This window comes from Lates calcarifer, linkage group LG7_2 (assembly GCF_001640805.2).
Source record: "Lates calcarifer isolate ASB-BC8 linkage group LG7_2, TLL_Latcal_v3, whole genome shotgun sequence".
NCBI lineage: Eukaryota > Metazoa > Chordata > Actinopteri > Centropomidae > Lates > Lates calcarifer.
Window position 1 is genome coordinate 4482778 of NC_066854.1, and position 26718 is coordinate 4509495.

The window sequence follows — 26718 nt, forward strand, 5'->3', positions numbered from 1 at the left end:
ACTCTGTCTCTTTTTGTTTTCCATCTTTTTTTTTTTTTTTTTTTTTTGAAGATGAGACTATTCCCTGTTTCCTTCCCCCTTTCCCAGCCTCCTTCCTTTCTTTGCCTTCCTCATTAGTTAGTGGGCAGAGCTGCAATTAGGACAAAATTGTTTCACAGAAGAGGGAGGGGAGGGCAGACGAGGGGTAGGAGGAAACAGGGAGACTGTAAGGATGGAGGGAGAGAATGAGAGAGAGAGAGAGAGACAGAGGTAAACAAGAAAGAAGAGTTGAAAGAATGTGGCTGGAGAGGAGGGAGGAGAAGTAATTAATGAAGCTGCTATAATTACTGAGGCCTGTTTACGCCAACTTTGGAAGACAACACACACACATAAACTCTCAACAAATTACACTCACCTTTCCACAGCAGTAATCTACAATTAGTATTTAAAATGCTGGCCATGTACGTTGACTAATGACACAAGCTATTCCTAATGACCTGTCAAACCTAAGAACACTTTCTTATTTCAGCAGGTAGACAGTGTTGTCTAAGATGAACTTCTTTTTTAACCAGGAGAACATAAAAAATGCTAATTATTTAACCTTGCTAGGCCAACTTTGACCACATAATTTGACAAAGAGCACATTTGTATTGTAGAAACCAAAGCTGTTGTGGAATAAAGATGAGACAATGATGAGACAAAAGTATATGTAGAAGGAGAGGGGAAAAAGTAGGTAAGATGTAGAGAAGAAGGGTCTGGGAGAGAGTAGATGTTGGGAGAAAAGGGAAGAAAAGAGAAGTGTGGAGGACTGGGGGAGGAAAGGGCAGTGGCAGAGGAGGAAGAGGCAGCAGGGGATACAAAGGGAGGCGAGGACAAAGGCAAATGAAAGAGGGACAAAAGAAGAAGAGAAGGAGAGGAGGTGATGAAGAGAACATATCGACAGAGGACAGAATCAGCAGGAAGGTGGGGAGGAAGGAGAGGGAGCAAGGAAAGAGCAAAGAGGGGAGGAGGAGATGGGAGGAGGAGACGGGAGGGGTGTGTGATTGGGGACAAACCAAGGTGGAACTCTGATGATGCTAAATTTGGCAAAAGGAGAAGACTTCTGTGTGTGTGTGTGTATGTCGGGAGACTTGCTGAATCGGCCGTGGTTCCAGTTTCACGCCTCTGAGTTTGACAGAGGGGAAGAGAGAGAGAGAGGGAGAGAGAGAGGAGGAGCGAGAGAGAGGGTCCCTAGCCAGTAATGTTCCCTCAGGGTGGACGGATGAATGGATGGTGGGAGGGAAGGAGGGAGGTGAGAGGAGAGAAGGAGGCAGGCAGGAAAGGGGACAAAGTAAGAGAAGGAAATTTATACCTACCTGCAAACACACCATCACGTTATCGCACAGAGGACACACATGTTCTTCCACTAAAGTCTTTATCAGCATCTTCTGCTGATTACAAGTATATCTAATAGTGCTGTGAATTGGCCCTTTACTTACAAATCTTCTCAACACATAACCATAAGTTTTGATATTGATTTTCTACCTTTACTATCAGCTCAGTGTCAAGTCAAAACCACTGCGGGAGAAAAATTTGTTTTTGACCGCTTTCTGCTTGTTAAAACCCCTTAACAAACACCTCTTTTTTAAAGTGTACAGCCAAAATGTTACAGGAAGTTGTAGTAGGAGGCAGCAATTTTCTAATTTTACTGTATATTTTATTCTCCTGTTACAGAAGGCTAAAGGAAAAAAAAGCCTTAGCTATTGTTGCAGTGATCTTTTCAAGGAATCGCATCATTTGAATCATCTGCTTTCAAAATATAGCTGACTGCCTTCTTTGTGTTCAGAGGCTCTGTAGTGCATCTGGTGCTGGTGGTGTCCTTTAGATCATTTTCAAATAAAAATACCAAACATTCTCTAGTTCCAGCTTCTTAGTTGTGAAAATTTGCTGCTTTTCTTTGTCTGATATTGTAGCAAATTGGTCATTTTCGGGGGTTTGGACAAAACAGGTTGTTTGAAGACATTTCAAGATATCTTAGCCTTTGGGAGTTAGAACATTCATTGATGTCTAACATTTAATTTATTATTTATTATTGAGAAAATAACTGGCAGAACAATCATTAGTTGGTGCCCGTCCTGAAAGTTTTCCATTCATCAGTCAGTTGTTGGTGTCTGTTTGACAGTGAAACCGTTGCGTTCACATCATCTTTTTGGAAAATCTGCAGGTCAAACAATTATCGCACATGTACATTCAGAAATAGGCACTGCAAGATGGTAGCTATCTGCCTTACACTGACATCACTACCAAGCAAGGAACAGTCACAGCTTGCAAATTCACAATATCCTATAACTATGAGAAAAAACAAATACAGGCAACTTAATATTTACTGTAATGATTTGCCTGTCTCAGCTTGTGGTTTCAGGTGTCCTCAAGTTGATTTTCATATTGCACTGAAGTGAACTCAACTAAAAGTAATGAATGCTGGAAGAGTGAGAAATTAACTTAGACATCTATGTTCATTCAAGACTTGTTGGCACTTATTTAAAATATAAATGAATATGTGGTTGAGGCTAAAACATGCAAGGCCACAGTCATGGTTCTCAAATCCCTGACCCCAGTTTGAACTTTACCCTGTAATCTGTAAAAGTACTGAAGACCAGCCAAAATACACATGTGGAATGAGCCACACATATAAATTATTTGCATGTGTGTGTCTGTTTCCTGTACAGGCTCTTTACATACACACCTGTGAAAAGCTACCTGACTCTAGTTATGCAAAGCATGCAAATCAATTGCTATTTATTCTTCCAAAGAGGACACTTTGATACCTTAAGTCAGTGTGTATATGACTGTGTGGGTGTGTTGTGTCTGCAAGTCTTGCTCTTTAATACATATAAGCTTCAAAATGTGTCTTGCTAAGCAAAAAAGAGTGTGTGTGTGTGTGTGTGTGTGTGTGTGTGTGTCAGCGTTGAGGTGTGTGCTAATGGACATCTAAATGCTGCTGATGTTTTGTTGGATAGTTTAAGGGCCCTCAGGTCCCCTTAGACCAATATTGGGAGAGAAAAAGTGAGGGAGAGAATGTGACTTCTGCAAATCGCTTTGACAAGGACACCCGTGCCTCGAGCGGCGTCCTCTTTCGCCTCATCGAACACACACACACACAAATACACACACATACTGCGACATCCACACCTCAGCAGAATCGTGAGGTGACTGTTGCGCTCTGAACAGCTGACTTGGTAGAGGACGTTTGTGTGAGTGTGTGTGAGTTGTGCTGAATCCAGTTTTAATTCAGTTTTGAGAGTGAACTGAGAGCTTGTAAATAATGAGAGTCTTAATTTTCTGAAATAATGTGCAGTGGACAAAGGAAACTTGCTGAAATATTTGGGGAAAAAAATCAATCACATGTTGACTAAACTGAAGGTGAACTCGCCTTTTATCCTGATTTCCAGCAAATGAGCCTTTCATTAAAATGAAAAAAAAAAAGCCTTGTAGTGAGGAAAATACATTACATTTTACTAAATAGTTTTGAAAAAGTTGGAAGGTAATTTATCCAAGTTAAAAATTAAAACATGAAACTTTAGTTAGATTTTGACACTGTAGCTGCATCAGTCATAAAAAAGAGACAGCTTTGAGAGAGTTTGCAATAATAGAACTTTAAAATAAAAAGAATATGCTTTATGCACTCAGTCTCATTAACAATCACACACTTGCCATTGTTACTCGAACTCAAAACTGATCATTATCTCCTCAAATCACTTAACACACATGAGCCCTCCTCCAGCCCAGCTTACCTCAAAGTCATTGGCCTTGTTGTAGTGCATGTTGAGTGCCCTGAAAAGCTCGGCGTCGCGCCCCACCGTCAGCTCCTCCGCAGCAGTCACACCCTCATTGATGGCCTGCCGGGCAAACTTCTCCATCTGGATGTAGTAGAACTCCCTGAAGTTGCTGAACCACTTGATCAGCTGGGAGGTGATGCAGCGATTGAACTAGGATAGTGAAAAGAGAAGAAGAAAAATGAGTTAGATTTGAAGTTGTTTGAATTTAAAACAAAATGAATTCTGTTTGATGGTGCTGTAGCTTTATTATAGCACAGCCTGATGTTTGCTTTGGTTCTTATTTGCATGGTGGTATGTCATCAAATTTGACCTGAACTGGGCCTCTGTGTGAGTGCTTCCAACATCTCCATATGAATTGAACCAGTTTGTTTACAGAGTGTATTTCACATGCAGTTATAACTCCCCATACAAGGTCAGTACTTGAAAATTTTACTTTTTCACTTAAAGAAAACTTTATCAACACTGAGCTGAGGTCTTTGTGTACTTAAAAATTGATCTAACAGGCAGCCTTAAACACAGGAATCATTGAAAGAAAATTGGCAGCCGAACCTTGAGTTTCCTCTGTGGTGAAGAAAACCAATGATCACTGCTTTTCTTTTTTCTTTTTCAGGTGGTTTGGTCAATGTTAAATTTGTCTTTTTGAAATCAAGCAACTTTAGTTTTACTTTAGTTTCCAAAAGCATGTGCAAAGGTGGAAATGACAGATGGAAAAGATGATCTGACTGATTTGTACACTGTGTGTGTGAGATTGTACATAACTAAACAAATGAATGTGAAAATAGAGTTTGCATACCAACCTTAGCTAAATGAAAGAATTGAATATATTTTTATAAGCATGTGATCACTGCAGGTTGTATGTAAATCATTTGTAGGCTTTTGGAGTAGTTGTATTTGTGTATGTGAGATATCTACTCGCCCTCTTGCATTTTCCTCTCTTTCTCATAAGAAACAAAACATGGACTAAAAAAAAACACAGTGTCAGCCCAGTGAAAGTGCATGTGTGTGTTTGTGTGTGTGTGTGTTTGGTGAAGGGGAAAAACGGCTTTGACACGGAGATTAAGCTCAGTATTGTTACAAGACATTGTCTCACAGGAACAAGGGATGAGCGAGAGAGATAGGGGGGAAAGAAAGAGGGAGAGAGAGATGAATGGAACGAGGTGGCATGGAAAAAGGAATGCAGTGAGAGAGAGAGAGACAAGCGGAGGATGACAGAGAGGGAAAGAGATATTTTTTCAGGAGCGGTCAGAAGGGTGACATAATGGAGCATAATTGGGGGGGTGGGGGGTATGTCAGAGTGTGTGCGTGTGTGTGTGTCTGCAGCAGAAGGAAAGGGAGTTGGTTCTACAAAGCATAGTGACAGGAGGGGAAAGTGTGTGTATGTGTGTGTGTGGTGGTGTTTTTTTTTTTTTGACCTACAAAAGAGTTGCATGAAAGGAACGTGATAACTCAGCAATTAAAACACAAACACACACCACAGTTACCCACATAAGACGATGTCATCTGTCCATTTACAAGCACAAACAGCAACCTAACACACAAACAACATGTGCACACAAAGTAAGTAATTGGCAACAGTTTAAATGCAATAAAAAAAAAAATTCTGTCCATATTAGTAAAAATAAAATCCCTGGGTTTCCCTGGATGTCATGTTGTCTTTCCAATGAAGATTTTTTCAGTTTTGTGACAGTTTACAAGCAAAACACTTTTCTAAATTATTAGTTGGTTTAGAAAATCTGCTTCCTGCCAAAAGCTTTGTATACTAAGTCTTTTGTTTGTTTTTTTTAGGGTTAGGGTTAGGCAGTTGGCAGTCTATAGCGAAAATGCTTTTAGTTGCCGTACTATGTTTGGCCACTGGGATAAGCTCACTGCAAGGTGGACCTCGCTTCACTGTATAACCTAACATAACAACGTTAGGACCTAGACAGTCTCTTATAGGTCTTTCTGAGAACCTTTTGTACTAATCAGAGACTGATTGTAGCCTAAAATCTGTGTGTTTTAAAAAAGGTGGACATTTCAGGAATGACTTCACATGTAGACAGGAGAAGGCAATACAAACAGACCACCATCTGACCACCTGCCCTCACACCCCACCCGCTGTCCCGTCCAGCTCGTCACAATCAGCACAAACCAAAAAAAAAAAAAAATAGAGAGAGAGAGACAAAAGACAGAAAGAGAATGGGGGTGGTGGGTGAGGGAGGGGGGCAAAACGCTGAGCTTGAGGAATGCCATTTTCTGTTTACAACGAAAAGGGGGAAAGAGAGAGTGTCAGAGAAAGTGTCAGGGTGCCCCAACTCCCCCCTTCTTCCCTTGACGGCGGGTGTTGTCACTCCCCCCCAGGCCATTTTAGAAGGGCAAACGCACACATCCTTAAAGAATCTGCCCACTTCAACCAGATTCGTCGTAGCTCGGCACATTTTATAGAGGACAGTGTGAATGTGCACGATCAACATAAATCCTCGAGTTCTAACGCTGAAGGTTTTCCTGTGGATCCTGGAGGAATAGCTGTTGTAGTAACTTTCAAATTATGTTTTAAGGTATTTCTGCTTTACTCGACACTATACACTGTTTGTGTGTGTGTGTGTGTGTGTGTGTGTGTGTGTGTGTGTGTGTGTGTGTGTGTGTGTGTGTGTGCGTGTGTGTGTGTGTGTGACAAGTTCATGAGGCAGTTACAAGAACAGCTTACAAAACCATTGATTCACAGTTACAGAGTAGTTGTAGTTTAGAATAGATTTTGGTTGCTTGATTTCTTGATTTATAGCAGTGTCTCGTAATCCCATGTGGAATGAGCCAAATGTTTGGCATGACACGATAATAAAAACTAACTCTATGCTATTGTATATAGTCAAATCAGCTACTTGGTTTTATTGTAACATGTAACACCTGATCTAACCGAGGGTTGCATTTCTTGAGAGCAAGAAGAAAAAATACTCTAAATTATCCCTATAAACCTTAAGCCTGAGCAAAAACTGAGCAATTAAGAAAGCAGTGTTTTAACATTTCCCATTTAAAAACAGTCTAAATATGGCTACATGGTTTCATGGTGCATATCTCTGCCTTCACACCAGTGCATTTTGTGGCTCCACTGTCTTCACAATTCATGAAGACTGCAAATCTTGGGGCAGATTTAAATGCTCTGTCATCTAGAGGAAGCACTTAAACATGTAATTACTGAAGTTCAGTTCTATCAGTATCATTAGGCTAGCTATTGCTGGTTCATATCCTGATGTTGCCAAATTGGCTGTGTAACTCTAATTGACAAGACGGGTGAGAGGCAGGTTGGCTGCTAATTGATTCCTGCTGAGACGGCGGCATCAAGATGTCATTTCAGCCTCTCAATGCAAGAGTCTTCAGGGCTCTCACTGATAAATGTGTCAGTGCTTCCTTTTTAGTGCGTGCGCATGTGTGTGTTAGCGAGAGTGTACAGTATGTAAAAGCCCTCAGCTCAGCTGGCAGGGAACTTGTGAGTGAGAGTGTGTGTGAGTCAGGAGGAACTCCCCGAGCCAGTGAGCGTCTAATTAATCCTAACTCCTCCAGTCTTAACAAGGTCTTAATTACTCTCACTGACTCTCTCAAGACAAGACAGCAGCGACCTCAGCGTCTCATGCTAACATATATGATTGTCTGGTCAGAAGGCAAGAGCTTTCACTATGCAATTAAGATCCCATGTGTTTGTGTGTGTGTGCTTGCTCATCTGTGCCTAAAACAGTTGTCAGCTCAACCCACTTCCCACACCGAGTGAGGCGGACATTGTGTATAAGAGGCTCATCTTTAAGAACCAGTTTCCCATAGACAAAGTCCATTCAAGTCCAATTAGGGGAAGCCATTCAGGGCCCTAATTCCCTTACAGTGAATCTGCCTGATCCTCCTAACACATGCTACTTATTGTTCCCTGGGAAGGAGGGGGGAGGAGGGGTGAAGGGGGGGAGGAGGGATAGTGGTAACAGAGAGGGTGAGAGAGAGAAGAAGAAAAAGAGACATTGACCCGGATTTTGGAAATATGGTAATGATGAGGGTAATGAATGCAATGGGACAATGAAATGGGACACACACATACACAGACAGACAGCAACAGGGTGCTTTCTCTGCTCAGTCCTCAACACACACACACACACGTTACCAAAGCCTTGAAAAGAACAGCCTTGTTCATCACAAATAGGATTATCCATGATTCATTTTTTTTATTAAGCGAAAGAATATCTGCAGAGTTCCTCCCACAGTTAAATATGATGGATTAACTGAGATTACAACTCAATTAAAACTCAATTTGACTGTAAACCACTATTTGCATATGATATGAATATTAAGAATCCATAATTTTCTTGAAGGATAATGCTGTAGATACAATAAATGCTTATTATTGTCAACAAATCCCATGAAATTACCAAAAGCAACAATGAATTATGTATTGTCTGTGTAGCCAAAGCCTGATATATCTTATTTCTCTGTGCCATGGAGCTCCAAAATGGTTTTAAAAAAACACATCAGCGAGCCACACTGCTGCTCCAGGGAACACACACTGTAGTTTATTTTGACTCCCACACACACACACACACAGACTTGTTGCTGTAAATACTCACTGGAGCATCAAATGTGTACTCTAACACATCTGAAAATAGGCCCTCAAAAAATGTTTCCTGTTTGAACAGTATTTGCTGAAAATTACAGACCCCAGCTGTTTTAGGTTATACAGCCATTTTAAAACAATAAACTATATAATTGTGACTCATTTACATCTTCAGTAGGAACCAGTGGGCTTGGGCCTGAGTGCCACAGATGCGGTAGAAAAGGTGTTAACTGCAGAGAGACAGACCAATGAATTGCTGGTGTTTTTTTGTTTTTTTTTGGTGGGATTCATTTACTATAAGAAATATTGCATACTCTATCAGTCTTATCCTTTAATATTATAATTCTTAGGGTTTTCATGAAATCAAATCTTTTTGATTCTGTTTGTTGGCATTTTTTTGAGAAATGGCCACTTAGGTATTTACAGACTGTAATTATCTATTTGCTGTAGTAGTTTTCATTGTTAGTGGCAGAGTCGGCTGTTCACGGTGGTTTCAGACTGAAAACCTACGCACAATGGATTCATAGGAAACAATCTATGCATGTAGTTCAGCCTTACTGTTTTTCATTTTATCTAAGTGATATCAACTTTACTGCCGGGTCTCCTAATCATTAACAGAGCTGTAAATATGCATTGCCTCCGTAAATTTGGCTAAATTTGTTAATGGGGGAAAGAAGAAATGACAAAACTAATTGAAACTATACGTCTGGTTTTCTTTGTCAACAAGCTGCGACACAGTTTACTGTCAGTCCTTGAAGCTCGGACAATAAATTCCATTAGAAAAATCCCGTCCTGTTTGCAGGTCTGACTGCAGTTACAGATCGAAGCAGTAATACTGTCCATCTGCTGAGCGAAGTGGCAGGCCAAAACACTGCAAACATATCCTAATCTAAATCCATGTTTGTTGAGATGAAGAGATTAATTGAATATCAGTTTGGATATAAACCCACAGATTGGACACTAGATTAATTTTAAAAGCTAATATCAATCTCGAGATAAACTCATAAACTGAGCCTATGTATTAACTCATTAGCCCTAATTTATTCATTTTCCAAAATAAACCCCAAAGCCACAGTTTATTTGGCCACAAAAATATTAAGCATATTTACTCAGATAATAGAAAGTATGACTTAAGCAGGGAAAGTAAGCTGATTATGGGAAATTATCAATGTCAGCACATAACAGTTTTAAAGTGTTTTCTTTTTTCTTTCCCTGTAACTGAAGGTTGACAAGACTTTGGGAATAAACAGTTCTGTTTAATCTCATAATAACTTATTAGCTCACTTAGCTCATTACTATCAGTGTTGCGGTTCAGAAGCTCTGAGATTTTCTTCATTTAGTCTCTTTTGCCCAGAGATTTAAATACAATTTGGAAGGACTGCCATGTGTGCACAACCACAGTCCAATTCATTTATCCAATATATTCACTGCTCTCAAAAGAGTGTCGGAAAAAATAAAAAGTTCAAACATTAAATCTTGAAATTTAAAGTTTTACATTTGAAAGAATATTTCACATTTAATTTATTTTAGTTTAATGTCTCTGCAACACACTCTTAGGATTATCAGTGTTGTTAACTTGTAAATAGCATCCCATGCACTCCAATTAAGGCAACAAAATTATTTTTGGAGAAATTACAAAGTTTTACATCATGTCAGTTTGGCAGGTTTTTTATAATTGGATGATAAAGTTGAACATTTTCTGCTTTGATTGTCTCAGTAACACTAAACAGAGGTATAACTGAGCACTATAATGCCTGTTTTATCACTTAATGGACTCCCAGTTAATGACAAATCGGACTCACACGTACTGGGAGCAGGTAGGCTTAGCAACCTTGTGTTTGCCTAGCAACCTGGTGTCCCAGCGACCCTTGTTGCCATGGCAGCCAATGAGGATGTGGCACTGCCATGAGGAAGTGGTCACCACAGACATGAGCCAAAGGGCAGCTGGTGTGTGTGTGTGTCTGTGTCTCTGTGTGTGTGGCTGCTCATTTGAATACAGTGTCCTGAATCCGTGGAGGAGCCGTATGCTCCTTTGCAAAACACATAGCAGCCTGTAAACACAAAACAATCAGTGCCTTTGTTTTAAAGCTGTTGTTCTGTTGTCATCCCTTTCATTTGTTTGTCCTCCCCTCCCCGCGTTCCCTCTGTCATTTTCTCAAAACACCCCGACACGCAAACACACGCACTTTCCATCATCTCCTTTTTCCTTCTGCTCCATTTTCCTTGTCTTGCTACACACTCTTTATTTTTCTTAATGGATTTATTTCCTTTCTTTTCTTTTTCTTTCTTCCTATTTGTTCATCCTGTCATCTGTCGACGCTTAAACTGTGATTATTTGTCATGTTTCTATGTTTAAAAAACAGTTCAACTTCTCATTTTATGCCAGTCAGAGTGAGAGTGAAAGTGTGTTCGTGTGTTTTGAGTGAAAGGGAGATGGTTGAGGTCGGTGTGTGTGTGTGTGTGTGTGTGGGAGGGAAAGTGGGCGTTAGCACCCCCCTCTTCAACCCCGGTCCGATTAAGGCCAGAAACTCTAATTATGCCACAAAGACGTGACAGACTGGAGCACCCATCTGCACTATAGGCTCTCTCTCTCTCTCTCTCTCTCTCTCTCTCTCTCACACACACACACACACACACACACACACACAGACTCACACATACAGCGTAACGGAATAACACACAAACACAACAAAACTAAACAATATCAGGCAAAAAAAAATGCACAAAAGTCTCAAACAGATGAACATGAGACTATTTAACAGTGAAAGTTTGTTAGGACAGAAAACAATTATGAACAATAAAAACCCAACTGTGAGCAAATCTAAATACTAAGATGCATACCTGTTAACAACAGTTCATCTGCCCCATCTGTCACTGAAAAACACACTGATGGGATTTTTGAGATCTGATTCTAAAGATGACATTGAATCCCTATGGCTTTATGTCCCTGCTCTGCCTGACAGAGACTGTGTGGCTTCTCATATTGCTCATCCGTTCAAGTCAGGGTATGAGTCACTTTTCCTGCTCTTTTCTCTTCTATCTCCGCTATTGTTTTCATGTGCGTTGACCATTAATCCTAACCCTAGTCACAATGCAGACCTGCCTTTTTTGGTATCTAGTAAAATCTTAAACTTATACTTATGGATCTGTCTCTTAATGTGCCCTGCAAGAATTTCCCTCAGGGGATCAATAAAGTACATCTATCTATCTATCAAATGATAACAGTTTCAAATAAGAAACATAGTGGATAAAAATCAAAGCTTTTTTCAACATGCTTTTGTATCCTTAGAATATTTTGTATTCATTCATTTGCTGCATTTCAGTTCATTGTATGAGTGAGAGTGTGTGCCTACACAGAGTTTGTCAAGTTTAAGCTGCATTTTTCATTCTAAAAACCTCTTTATCTCTTACAGTCCCCAGAGAAATAAATACACTGAATTCAGGGTGAAAACAAAAGGCCCAGTAATGAAAAAAGACAGTGAGACTTGAATATGACAGGGGGGCAAGGTCTTACCTTGACATCGGAGAAGTACATTTTGAGCATGTTGGAGGAAGGGTAGCGGGTGTAGAAGAACATCAGCTTGGCTTTCTTCAGGTGGTTGGGAGACAAGCCCTCCTGAATCTGAATAATAATATGTTAAGGAGCCAAGCAAGCAAGTACCAGTAAACCATCTTAACATGTTTTGTTTTCTCTCAGTCAGTGCACAACTTTGTTTGCACTAGGTGTTGTAGTGTCACTTGGAAGAACTATTGTGGGCTCAGAGATAGACTAGCTGCCTGTTCAGGCAGTGCATGATGGGATAGGCTTCAGTAGCTACCAGCCAAGCTCCTATGAATGACACTGGGCTGTGAGGCGATTTTGGCACAGTGGTAACGGTTAGTGTTGTAGGACACATGATGCACACTCTGTGTACAATCAGACTTTGGTCTATTAGGTCCAGTTTCAGAAGTCTCAAAGAGCTGTGTAAATAATTTTTATGCCATTCATGTGTGCTCAGCCAGAGAAAGTCTCCAGTGCTTGGTCAGAGTGGGACCCTCGTGTGAATGCTGTGGGGGCCCAGAAATGGCCCATAGGCTTGAGGAAATCTGAAAAACTTTTTTGGTGTATGTGTCTAGTGAGCAGTGTTAACTGAATTAAATTGGGTGATTTGAAAAAAAAAAAAGTATCCAACTTTTCTAATACACCTGTGCCCTCAAACGTGGACAGGATAAGATACAGAATGGACAGATAAATAGAGAACTACAAGAAACTATGCTCCATTCCCTTGATTACACCATTTATGTTTTTAAAATGTAATCTACCAGGCCAAAGTCTTTCTGTGACCTCAAAAAGCACACTAGCAGCATGTCACAGGGTGGAGTGACCACTCCAGTAAAAATCAGGGGTGACAGCAGTCCCATTTAGCACAAGTGCCAAAATTCAGAGATACAATAGGAGACACCCAGGTCTCTGGTAGGCGTGCCATTTTACACCTAAAGCAAAAGCAAACACAAGCACCTGCTGGCTTTGGATCAAATCCCACATTCAGTCCTGCATCTCGCCGACTCTGCAGCCCCAATGTCAATCCCATTGTCTCAACAAGGAAAATAATAATTGTGAAGGCCCTGGTTGCAGGGGCGCTGTGTGTGTGTGTGTGTGTGTGTACGTGTGTGTGTGTGTGTGTGTGACAACAGCTGTGCCCCACCACGCTGCCATTTCCCCACCACATTAACAGCCCTATAATCTATCAGAGAAGATGAGGCAATCAATGGAACCCCCTGCAAGGTCAATTAGCACACAGACAAACACACACACACACACACACACACATACAGAAACCCCAGGGGGCCTATATGGCTGGAAAGAGGGAGAGTAGCATGAGCAATTGGGAAAAGAGGGAGAGAGGGGAAGTGAATAAAGAGTAGGAAAAGATAGAGATGGAGCAGCTTCAGAACAGGAAGCAGAGGAGGAATTAAATATTTTAGTTTCACATTTTTTCAAATTAATTCATTTTCTAGTCAAGGGCTGTTTTATAACAGCTTGAAAGAGAAATTGTGCCTGTTAGCTGATGGGACGAACATGTAGTTTGCCAGTGAATGTTGTCACCAAAATACAAAAGAAATAGGTTGAATTCAGTTAACTCAGTTGGTTTTGACGAGTCGAATTGTCATCCATCATTCATTTAGCAGCAGATACGTCAGGTCATCAGGCAACAACACCATCACCTAGTTAACATTCATACCAACCTGTCACTGTCTTGTCTGTGTTTAGGTCAGATAGCACACAGTAAAGCACAGAAACATGACTCAGAGTAAACAGCAATCAGTATCATAATGAATAACAACCAAATGACATGTCTGTGTTTGTCTAACAGTAGCTAACGTGAGTCCATGAATAAACAATGCAACTGGTGATGTTCTTTTTCTTCCACTCCTCTTCCTCTCCCTACTTTTCAGTGTGTATACATGTTCATCCTAATGCACTGTGAATGTGTGTGTTTTGTGCAGGGCTCACTGTATCAGCTGTAACTTGACCTTGCTGCCAGGTGTGTATGTGTGTGTGTTTGTGTGTGAATGGGGGTTAGATTGGGAGGAGAAGGGGTGGGGGTGGGGGATAAATTCATAAATAAATGGGGGACATCTGCTCAGCTCTGTACAAAGGATTAAACATACACAGACCTGAGACAGAGTGTGTGTGACTGTTTTTGTGTGGGTGTTTGGGCACCTTTTCAGGTGAGCTATGATCGATGCAAAACACCTTAACCTAACTGCCAGGCTTCCTTGAAGCCTTAAATCCAACGAGAATACCATCTCCATTCAACCCCACCATGCAAATCATGGATGGGGATGGATGGATCTTAAAACTAAAGCAAGAGAAGGAGATGAAACAAGAATTTAAACAGAGTGACAACAAAGAGAAGTTCAAACTGAAATTGCAAGATCACTTTCAGATTGAGGGAAGACAAGTAACAAGACAGGAAACAGCAGTTTATAAGAAATGTGGCCTTTTTGAGTCAATAGCAATGACGTTTAGCATGCGTTAATGAGAGCTAAATCTACATTTAAAACAGGTAATCCTAAGACGTTTTAACATGTTTATACATTAAACGTAAGTTCAGTTTGCAGTGGAGATATTTACTAATTGTACGTCTTAATGTTGTATATTTTCCAGTAAACTTTCATATGATTCAGAATTCAATCTGTAAATATATACGGATGGTTCAGTTGCTGGATGACTACAAAGGTGTCCCTGAACAAGAACGTGCTGGTCAAACAAATCCACTTGAATATGATAACACAGCTGCAGCTGACTTTTTTAACTGTCAGTTAATCAGTTGATTGTCTTTTTGATAAGTTGTTTTCTCTGTCCAGTATAGAAATTTAGTAAAATACACTCACAAATTCAGTGCTGTAAATCAGAGAAAAGCACTTAATCATCAGAGCAATTATCAATTATCATAATTCTTGCAGTTGATTTTCCATTCATCCACTTATCAACTTATCCACTAATCATTTCAAGAGTAAAAGTAGCAGTGTAACTATAACTTGTTAAGAAATTTTCATGAAATAAAAACTAAATTGAGCAAATGTTTTTATTATAAAAGTGATTGAAGGATTGCTGGTGTTAAAATTAAGTATACTGGAAAAATAAAAAGTAAAAAAGGGAGGGTTGAGGGGTGGTCAGTATCTTTGAAATACTAATGTCCAATTTCAAAGATTTTTTTTTCTTCCAACTGAATGGAAAAGCATTTTGGAATTAAACGGCTCAGCAGGATCAAGAGACGTGTCAAATATTTCTTTTTTTAATTAAAGCAACATCTAAATTGGCTTTGAAGACGACACTGTGATCAAATCCTCATCACAGCTGTAAGGAGTTCCTATTTGTCAGGTTCAAAGTCTTATTTTTCTTTTCACTTTGTTCTTCAAACGTGCATGTGTGTGTGCGCACGCGCCTGTTTGTATGCAGTCAAAGTGTGTGCATGCGTAGTGGCCGGGAGAAGCCCTCTCCATATGAAAGGTTAGCAACGAAAAGATAAACAGCTACCTGCAAACACCTGTCCTCATGCACACACCATGAAAGGGAGTGTGTGTGTGTGTGTGTGTGTGTGTGTGTGTGTGTGTGTGTGTATGTGTGTGTGTGCGCGCTACGAAAGGAAGCAAACAACACACACAGCTGCCGAGCAACTGAGCGAAGGCCAACAAATGAAAGCGAGTAGGAGTGATTGTTAACAAGAGGGTGGGAGACAACAAGCTAAAAACTGTAAAGAGGAAACCTATGTGTGTATTTTAGATATTACACTTCTCCTTATTCCTGTCCACACAAACACACACACAAACCCCAAAACACACATTTAGAAAGCTTCTATCAATGAGGCCAAGCATTCACCTGTCCCTCTCCTGTGCTCTTTGAAATATGATTAGCTTTGAGCTCCTATGTACAAGGTCTTACCCCACAAACACACACACACACACATGAACACACACATGCACAGACACAGTGAAATATGATTTGCTTTGAGCATTTATGTACAAAGTCTTTGTGATGAAAGAGAACCTAACAGCACAAGTGTCTCAGACAGTGTGAACAGAGTGTGTGTGTGTGTGTGTGTGTGTGTGTGTGTGTGTGTGTGTGTGTGTGTGTTGAAGAGGGAGCTCACTAGCCTCTCTCAGCACCTTTAAACACCACAACCTGCTGCACAGACTTAAAAGAGCTTGAGAGAGCAGCGTGCGACCCGTTTAATCTTCCCCCTCTTGCAAGACCCGGCGTGCCCCTTTTCATCTTCCCCACTCAGTGAGGAAACAAGAGGGTTAGTCCAGGAACCAATTAATTCAGATTAATTGATGTTAAAGACTTTCTGTGATTACTGCCTGCTGCTGCTGCTGCTGCAAGACGTCTCAGTGTGTCTGACTGCAGTAATAATGTGACTCTCATGGAGCAGGGAAATAAACCTTATCCAAGACTTAACTTTCATTCTGAAGGTTTAAAGCACTTGTAAATTCTAGAAAACATACACATTCATTAATACACACACACACAGGTATTAAAGCTTACAATAACAAGGATACAGTGCTGCCTGAGTAGGGCGATATGTCAGCAATGTCTTGCAGGTCCCCGCACTCAGACTTGATGAGGGACAGGGACAGACCCTCTGGCCCATGCTGGCTCGGTGAGCTCTGCCTGTGGTGGTGGCTGAGATGGCTCCCTCCAAGGGATGCCATTTTGGTTCGGAGGCTGACAGTTTCCCGGGTCACGTCCATGGAATCGGGGGAGGACCGATGGTGGTCTTTGGGCCCTGGAGGGTAGCCGCCTCCACCCCCGTGTGACCCCAGGGGGCTCTGAAAGGGGTAACCCATGAGGGGAAGTGGGAACGGGTGCCGAAACGATGGAGGGCTGAACCCGAGAGAGGCAGTGAGGGGAGAAGGGTGGAGGGAGGGATGGTGAGGAGGAGGAGGAGGAGGAAGAGAGGGGTTCGTGTTGTCTCCTCCACCTCCTCCTCCACTCTTGCGCACCACCAGTGGCAGTGCCTCTGTTTGGTCGTTCGGCGTTGGCACACCACTCAGTCTGCCACTCAAGCCACCAAATGAATCCAGCGGGCTCGGGACAATTACATCGCCGAAGCAATGCAGCCTCTGGTTGGAGGAGTGGTAGTTAGGGGTGGGACTGCCGTCACCGTTCAGAGTGAGCGCCAGGGCGCCACTGCCAAACCGTGAGTCCGGGGTAAGGGAGGGGAGGGGCCCGAAAGGTGGAGGACAGGAAGAGGACGAGTTGGAGGAGGAGGACGGTGCAGCTGGTGTGTTGTTGTGGCAGCCATGATGGTGACTGACGGCCTGCTTGGGCGAAGAGAAGCCCTTGACGACAGTGTCAACAACCTGTGACACGGCACAGTTGAGTTCCTGCTTCAGTGTCTCTGCTAACTGCCTTCCTCCTCCTCCCGCTCCTCCTGCTGCTCTTCCTCTCCTCTTCATCACCCTTTCTCCATTCCTCTCCTCCTCCTCCCTGCCGTCCACATCTTCCTCTATTTCTCCATCTAACAGGGCCTGTTCTCGGAGGAGGGCTCGGGCCCGGTCCAGGAACAGACCTGGGTCCAGCTCGGACAGTTCGTCATGGCTATGCCGCCCTCTGTCCCTGTGTCTTTCCTCCAGGCCGTCAGAGCGGATGCTGTCCTCTGACAAGTTACCATCCTCCTCTCTTTCTCCTCCTCGGTCGACCTCTCCACTCTCACCGTTCTCCTCCTCTTCCTCTGTCTCTGAGTCGTAGATCTGGTAGAACTTCTCCTGGAGTTGGCGCAGTTGTTTCTGAACAAGAGAAGACAGAGAATGTTACTGAAGACATCTCCTGAACCTGAAGGTCACATGTTCAAGAAATGCATGCATGCTGTCTATTCCTGTTGTGCCACTTTGAAAAGTTGGCCTTCTTTTAGACCCTGAAATCCAGGGTTCTTCATGTTTATCTAATGCCATATGTTGCTCAATGAACTCTTGAAGTTGAGACTAAAGCTTTGACCATCATCAACTCCCATTTTATAAGGAAAATATATATATGAATGGTATGCTCTTAATATAATACCAACCTGCATGTCCTCCAGCTGCAGTTTGAGCTGCCGTCTCTCTTCCTGTCTCTGCTCCTGCCTGGAACACACCAGCTGGGTGAAGCTATGTTGCTGCTGTGGCAGACGCTGCTTTCTCTTATTCTCCCTGTAAACCTCACCAACGCTGACGACACCGGCCCGCGAACCTGGAGAGCTCAGGAGGGAGGAAGGACAGTCATTTCGCATGTGGTTGTGGTTGCTGGTGTTGTGGCCGTTGCCGTCTCCCCTGTGATCATTACTGCTGTTGCTGTTGTTCTCATTCTCTCGGTTGCTTTCTTGGTTGTGGTCGCCGGCATTGGGACGGACCAGCGGCGAGTGACTCATGCCGCGGATGATGTTTTCCACACGGGCGCGCTTGGCACGAAGGTGCTCATCCGACAGCCTGTCCAGATCAAAAGAGGAGAGGGAGAGGGGCTGAGAGGGAGCGTGGGAGTTGAGGCTAGAAGGAGGCGGCGGCCGCCCGAAGGAGGAGGAGGAAGATGGAGGGGGAAGAGGAGGCCCGGGAGAGAGGCAGTCAGATGGGCTGTCCTGGTCGCGGGAGGAGTTGCTGCAGGCGTCTTCAGCCTGGATCTCTGAGCCTCCACTGGACAGAGCTCCACTCCCCTGTGATGGATGACAGAATGAACAATTAACAAAAAAAATTACTGATTTAATGGATGAATGGATGTGGATTGAACACTGTGTAGTGGCTTGTTTGCTTGGTTTATTGGAAGGGTAAAACGCACATGCAGTGTTGTGCTTCAGTGGAGAGTAAATGGCAACTAAAACCGCTAATTGAATGTTTCACCACTACCTGTGTGTTTGTATATACCTGGAAGCCTGAGTCACTCCCTCCATTCTTTCCAATGTTATTTTTCAGTAGCTGAGAGATGATGGTAGCACCAGGGAAAGGCATTATGGTGTCTTCATACGAGTTGGCCCTCTTCAGCAACTTCCTCAAAACATTTGATTTCTCTCCATCGCTGGCGGGACCCCCGTGGCCGTGACTGACCAACGAGCAGTCTCCTTCCTGATCGGGGCCGTGTGATTGGTTCATACTGTCGAACAGGGTCTCCCTGGCGCGGGCGAATATTGCGCTACCCACAGTCCGTTTCACCCCGATGTCGACACGTCGGCGCTTTGTCTGTCTGGTTAGGAGGGTGGTGCTGTCATGATCAGGCATCACGCAGGGCAGCTAAACGGACATGACCAAGGGTCCTCGCAGACACACGCAGGATGAGAGGAGTTTCCTGGTCAACAACAAAAACAAATAAATACAAACTGCTATGATTTCAGCCTTCCAATGTCACAGAGAAAGTGACATTTTATTAAACTCAATGTTACTTAAACTTAAATTAAAAAATTTAAACTTAATGTTTAAACTATACCAGGTCTGTACAGACAGAAAAGTTATAAAAGCATTTTGAATTGTGAGATGTACAAGCTCTAAAATAATTTTAGAAAACCAAAACAATTAAAATCACTTAACTGCTCCTCTGTGACTGAACTGTGACTTTGGACAATGTCGGATTTCTTTCATACTATAAATATCCCACAGCTTAAAGACATTAGATGACTTCAAATATTGAACTTACTTTCTTTCCAAAACAGAAAGTAAAAAAATTTGTTCAGAGTAGACAACAATCAACAGAGTGTAGGTACAAAAATCACCACTTAGGAACGATTGCAAAAATTTCAAACAACACAAACCAACTCATCTGACAGAAACAAAAGGGGCAGCCAGTTTTTATCGATCGCACACTGAGCAAAATACAAAAAATTACTCACAGTGCATTTCTTGACCAAAAACCCAGGGAACCACTATGAGGAAAAAAACACACTGTAAAATAGTTCAAGGAGATATTCCCACAGAGGAGTAACACCTGCCTATAATAACCAAAATAATTTCCCATTTCCTCCTCCTCCCTTGAGGGGTAACCTTGATTTCTGCATCTTGTGAGGAGCTGTGAAGAATCGACAGACTCTCTCTTATTGTCAGAGGGATTTCTCTCCACTCTCAAGAAAAAAAATGTTTTTTTCCCCTCCCTTTTTGTGCCAGTTTTCTTTTTTACTTCTTGACATGATTTGAAAGAACTAGGTACTTATCTTACATTTTTAAGAAGTGAATTTTTATGTTATTGAACTTTAGGTAGTTAATTTTAACATTCAGTCACTTGGGATTTTAACAAGTTGTTCATATGCTGTGTTTTCAAAGCTAGGTTTTTTTCTGACATGAGTGAATATTTCTTATGACTTACAAAGCAAATGTGATCTATTGATGCTCTGATGGAAACACCAAAAACTACACTAGGGGTGGGAAATACTGAGAAGCTAGTTTCAGCCCTTTCTAAATAATCGCCTTAACCTCTAAAAAGTGTAGGATATCTGACCCTAAACTATCAAAACCTGATTTCTTAAAGAATCAAAAACTGAATTTAAGCCCCAGCTGATTTGAACCTTTTCAACATTGTTTCACCATGTCTCATTCTCTAATCTAATTGACAAAGACAAAAAATTCTAAAACTGTTAGACAATTTTTAGACAAGCAAATGGTACAGGCCCTCACACACATGCACATAGGCAGTGTTTTCCTTGTTACCTGTTTGCATCTGTTTTGCAAGTGATTCCAGGGTCAGGTGTAGGGAAATATTTCACAAATTAAAGCTGCTTCCTGAAACAGTTTGGCAGTGCTGTGCCTTCTTTCTGAGCAGTTTTCATTCCAGTGTTAAAAACACAGTTGTGTAACTGCAACAAGACGGTGAGATTTTAAAGAAAGGCAGAAAATGGGAACGTGCTCAAACACGCATTCAGACTAAATCAAGGACACAAATTAGATGCTTTTGCTATAGCCAACAGCCGACAAAGCAGACACTGTTGTTCGTGCAGGGCCATTACCAAATGAAATACTTGTCCAAGCAGGGGAGAAGGGTTAGTTTGAATGTGACTCCTGAGCTTCAGTATTGTAGATGAGAGGCGTTAAGAAAAACACTCAGCCCCTCAGCACAGTGCCCAGCAGTGACCCAGATACACACGCACATACAGCCCATGCAATCATACACACGTTCTTCACTGTTTGCATTATTGGTTTCTCGGCATTGCTCTGGGCAGAGGTCTGCCACACACACACGTACACACACAGGGGTGGTGGAGAGAGTGGGAGACAAACAGTTTAGATTAGGGAAGTCCAAAGAGCTTGAAAACTTATTTTGACATTCGTGGCCGAGGTCAAACTGAACGTGTATCAGTGTAAAATGTTTCCTGTCTGCATCAGTAAAACACAAAGCAACAGAGGATGAAAATGTCTTCATCTTCTTTTCTGTGAACACTGACAATATTATCTTGCAGAAACCAAAGTTAGAAATTCCCCAGTACTGTATAGTTCCAGCAGCAACACACAGTTGAAGTGTAAAGACTTTGCATTGTTGTACACAAATGCGTTTCAACTGAAAACCTTTGGCATTAATGCTCAGATGAGCTTTGAAAGGTGAGCATTAAAAGGAGATGTGAGAGTGTGTGTGTGTGTGTGTGTGTGGTTTCTGTGTCAAAACAGAAACTTCTGCTTTAATCCGAATTTGAAGAGCAGGAATAACTTGCTATGTAGTTGAGAACTGAAATGAGAAGTAACTGATGAATGACTGTAAATGGCATATTTTCATTTAAAGGGAATGCAAGCATGTGGTGGCTCATGGCTGAATTAATTTCTCTTTGTTACATGGACATTAGGTCTTCTATCTGGAATTCTTTAAACCTTATAAAATACTTCTAGTGAAAAATTACAAAAACGGAAAACAGGGTGAAAATAATTTTTACAAAGCAAACTTTTCGTGGTAGTTGGTCATAATTTGCGCACATTTTACCTTTTTTTTAAACAAGGTAGGAAAAAATACGATAGACGCCTAAGTGTTAAAGGGATCCCCTCATTACTTGTCGCTGTTGCTATAGCTGGCTGAGAGCGCTGTGAGCAGAGAGCGTGTGTCCAGAGACTGACAGAAAACACAAGCTGATACTTTTACGCACGGTGATATGGACGGCAAATATAGAGAGAGGGCTGTCACTGTCCAAACAACAATTAGGACGCGGTAATGAGACGACGGCAGCAGCCCTGCTGCAACAGGACGGTTCCACCTTAACATGTCATGTTTATTATAAAGCCTGGAAAGTTTTCTTAAATGAGAAAAGGCATTTGTTTCTGGAACAGATTGCTGTTGTTTTAGCGATACTGAAGTCTCTGGAGACGAGGGTGAATCACTTGACAACAGATCAGTAAAATAGAACTTAACTTAAATTCATGAAAGACACTTATATATTTTTGAATCAGCGAGATTTCATCCACTGCCACAGTTTGTCATTTGTTTTAATGTGAGAGACAGAATGTGAGCAGTAGGATTTTAAAACTCATCTCTGTGTTGATCGACTTGTGAATCAACTGTCTCGAAATCCAAAAGCAGCGGCAGCAGCGTAAATCCAAGCGAGTTGAACTCTGCAATATCCACAACCAAAGTAAAAGCACGGCAGCGAACAGTGAACAAAACCTCTTTTAAAATTTAGAAGAAACTTCTATCGGTGGTTTTAGTCGCCGGTAAAAAGTCACAAGTAGACCGAGACTGACGCGCTTTAAGTCAACATGAGCAGAAACAGTTTGGGAAAATCGTCCAAAATTCAGTTAAACCATCTGGATCCGTGATGCGTGATGGGGAAGGTCCGTCTCCATGAACTATCCGTGGAAGTTAAGTTACACCGAACACACACGATACGATCGGACAAATCACACACATACGCATACACAGAGTCCAGTGTATAAGCCCGCGAGTGACACTTATAACCGTGATAAATAATAAGTGGAATATAAGTTTGTACTCACTTCTCTCTCGAGCGTTTCTCCAAGTCGGTCCGTCGAAGAAAGGGCGAACACAAGAGACAGATCCGCACTCGCCGTTGAGATCAATGCCGTAATTTACCACGGCGAAGTGGAGACGTATGCAGAGCGTGCGTGCGCGCGGGCGTGAGTGTGTGTACGGGAGGGAGCGAGAGAGAGACCCAGAGAGGGACTGCGTGTGTGTGTGAGAGAGAGAGTGAGAGAGATAAAGAGAGAGAGAGGTTGCTCTTGTGCGCCGCTCTCCTCCCGGGAAGGGAAGTGTGTAGTATCGAGCGCACCCGGTCCGTCCCGCACTCTCCTTCTCGTCGCGAAACCCGCTTTCTCCCTCTGACCGACGCCAAGACTCTCAATAAGAAACAAGAAGAGAGGCACATGAAGGATACGTGAAGACGCTGCGTCACCGGCCCCGGAGTGAGGTAACGGCTCCACCTGACCAATAAGGAAGAGGAACCGGAGACGGTGGATTTTATTTATAAGGAGCCCCCCGAAAACAGCGCGCAGCCAGAGCGGAGAGGGAGAGGGAGGAGAGAGAAGCAGGAGGATGCGGAGGGTAAACTGAAAAGTCAGGTTCACCAACTTTTCTCATTAGCGGAGAAGCAGCAAAATCGTTGTAGAATTAATTAATCGTTCAACTTTAAGGACATTTCAATTGTTAGTTTTCTGTGTTTACGCATGATTTATTTTCCAATTGAATTTTTACTTTCTCTTTAATTGATGTCTGAAAGGAAAGCATTCCCCAATTTGTGATACAAACACATCAGTTTAATATAGCTGTGAATTAAACACGTGTACTCGTGACATTCAATAAAAATAACTTTAAAATGACGATGATTTAAAAGCCACATTCAGCGATTGATTTCATTGTCTTCTACTTCAACAGTATGTTTATGTACAGGTGCGCTGCATGCGCTCAGCTCTATGATGACTAAGATTTTAATAAACACGGGCTTTAATTCACTTCATATGTTTCTTTTCCTTCCTTTTGTGCCTTTATGCAGCTGTAATTGCGTGTGCGTAATTGGAAACAACCGGGCGCCTCTTTGCGGAGCTCCCTGTCAATCAAAGAAAGTTGCTGCAAAACGCAGAGAAATAGCACGGTGTGAAAGTCCCTTCCTCTGCAGAGACCATCAGGTAACATCTGGACCTGATAGAGAGTCAGTGTTTTGCTCAAGGGCACTTCAGCAGAGCAGGCTTGCTTTGGGCTCATTCCGCTAATCCAGCTCGCTGTCCGTCCTCCTAAAGTCACCCAGAGACGGAAATCAAACACAATCACAGGAATATGCAAACACTGTATCACCATGTTAAAGTGAATTTTACTAGACAACACTCAGAGGCCTTTTAAAAGACACGCCACTGAATCCCGCACCCAATTTTCATTTATTGCATAAAAATATCAGCTTCAGTTTTCACATTTTCTATGAAAGACTCGGAGCTTTTAATCAGACTTTGGCCAAATGAAATGAAATAGTAGAAGGTTTTGGAGTTGTGTGTTTGTTGCATTGGTCTGCTGAGTTAACACCACGTTCCTTCAGCGTCAAGGCTCACTGATGACTCTGATTCACCGCTTTGTTTTGAGTACGCAGGTCGAAAAAAAGCCAGAATTATTTCACAGACCGTTCGTGTAGGACACATCATGTATAAACGCACACGCGCTCAAAAGATGAATAAAATCAAAATCACACAGATACAAACAGGGAAGTTATTAATAAGAATCCTTACACAGAGGAAAATCGGTTCAAACAAGGCAGCGAGTCAAATTCTTTTATCTTTGTTTAAATCAGGTGGAAAACTTGAACCTGAACTGAGGGAAAAGTGTGTGAGAGAAGCTCACAAGGCTGAGGAAAAAATCTAACTATATAATGTCAACATTTTTAGCATGATTTTTAAAAAACAGTTTAAGCGAAAGTGGATTGGAGATTCGTAATATTCAAGTAAATATGGAGACATTTGCTGTGTGTATTAATGTGAAGGTATGTCAGTGCGCCTCGTGTGTGTGTGGGTCACAATAAAGCGCATCTGTAATTCAAAGTAATTTAGATTAACACATTTCCTGAGCATTTTGTTCATCTTGGTAATCCAAAACTGCTGCGGAACCCCTCCGTTATTATTCAGTTTTAAATATCAACGAACTCTCTCTAACAAACGAGCTGTATCAGGTTTGTGCCACTTCTCCAGCATCTCTCCTCCTCACCTAATTACGCACGGGAATAATCGGCATTTACACGAAGTTATACAATTATTTAAAGTACTCTGCGGCAGTGTCGTGCGGTTTAAATTGTAGAACAAGACGAATATTTAAACCCAGAAATATCCGGTAAGTGTTTCCCCCGAGGAGACAGAGGTGTGTTTCGTGCTGCACAGGTCGTCCTCGCATGCAGAGGCAAACAGGCCCCGTTTTTCTAATGATCTCTTGCCAATTATTTGGCACAGACACGGCAGCTGAACTTCACCACAATGCAACACAGCAGAGCTCTCTATTTTCTCCACTTAACAATGTGCTGTAAAAGCTGTGACCTATTTGAGCGACGCTGCCCTGGGTGATGCCATTTTGTAGTTTGGTAACTTTGAAATGAACTTGAGTGTTTGCTCTTCGCATTATCTGCGTGCAGCCGCGCATCTGTAGTGGAGCCACAGCTGGAGGAGGAGAAAACGCGCACGTTCAGAGAAAACCATAATAGTCCAAATTCTAAGAAATGAGTATGGCTCCTGAAAGTACTGCGAAATATATATTTTTTGGGGAAAATCCCGATTTTTTGACAGTGAGGCCAAAATAGGACGGTACATTGGGGTGTGTGTGTGTGCTGTATGGATGTTGGGAGGAATCCTCTTTTCTCAATCAAGAGAAAAAGAGGAGGGGACAATGTTTAATTTCGCTTATAAGACAGTTTTGCTGCTGAAAATAGTAGGAATGAGACAGTGTGGAAAAGGGAAATAATAGCAATTTACAGATAGAAAAAAGCAAAAAGGAGTAGGAGGGCAGATGCTGAATTTAAAACACGTTTCTCAAGAGAGGTGTTGCTACATTACAGCCACATAATGACCGAAGCAGGATGAAAACATCTTTTAAAAAAGTGAAGATGATATTCACAATTATGTGCCTTCACTTAGTTGAAATGGTTGAGTGTTGAAAAATATTTGCAGCAGTTGTAGAGTAGAAAATAAATGTATTAATGTTTAACTAGTTGAGTTCCCTGTGTTTACTTGCCTGATGTGGCGATGACCCCCACCAGTGTTTGTGTGAAAGAGAAAGAGAGAGAGAGAGTGTTTTTCAGTGAATGAGACACACATGCACGCATAAAGAGAGCCAGTGTGCCTGCATTTGTGAAACAGAGAGAAAAGAAGGTGGAAACTGTGTGAGAAAAGAGAAAGTGTGGCATTGCGAGTGTGTTTCTGTTGTGTGTTTTTTTTTTTGGTCGTGGTCAGTCACCCTGAACTGTCCCTGCAGTTTACCCACTGCAGCTCAACACAGACATCCCAGAGTGACCTCACAACCCAAGTTCCAACAGTGAGGTTTTTAATCAACCACCCGCTGCTGATATTACAGGATTTAACCAAAGAGCCAAACTGACAATCCAAACAAATGTAAGTCATGGTCAAACAGCACAATGCACCTCACGATCAGGTGACATTCTGATCCAAGAGAAAAGGAAGCAAAGGGATGACAAATAACACCTGAGCTTTGAAACTGAGAGCATTATTCTCAAACTGATTTTCCTTTTGAATGTGACATAGCAAAACTTTTCTGTATATTACTGTATAATCACAAAGACTCTCACCTTTGTGATTTATTCAGCAGTGTCTGTCAGTACTCAGTTTACACAGCATTGGTTTGACACATTTCCACACTGTGGTTACATTTGTTTTAAACATAGTTTGTGTCAGAGGAAATCTCACCCCAAACCACATATTAAAGAGCAGCCTTGAAACAATAGA

At 42.0% G+C, this 26718-nt stretch overlaps 1 protein-coding gene and 1 long non-coding RNA gene across 3 annotated transcripts in view; one reads left to right on the top strand and one right to left on the bottom strand.

Moving 5' to 3' along the window:
- Positions 1-23749, bottom strand: part of prox1a (prospero homeobox 1a) — a 36141-nt gene extending 12392 nt beyond the window's left edge. For both annotated transcript variants that reach the window (XR_001959330.2, XM_018660993.2), the window contains exons 1-6: positions 22771-23749; positions 18742-19159; positions 17913-18533; positions 16408-17637; positions 11876-11983; positions 3753-3947 (exon numbers count right to left, since the gene is read on the bottom strand). Coding sequence is in view for 1 of the 2 variants with exons in the window: in XM_018660993.2 (XP_018516509.1) it covers positions 3753-3947; positions 11876-11983; positions 16408-17637; positions 17913-18533; positions 18742-19092 (2505 nt within the window). In the remaining variant the exon portion in view is untranslated. The remainder of the gene's footprint in view (positions 1-3752; positions 3948-11875; positions 11984-16407; positions 17638-17912; positions 18534-18741; positions 19160-22770) is intronic.
- LOC127139125 (uncharacterized) overlaps positions 1-26718 on the top strand; it is a 125324-nt gene that overhangs the window by 9777 nt on the left and 88829 nt on the right. The window lies entirely within an intron of this gene.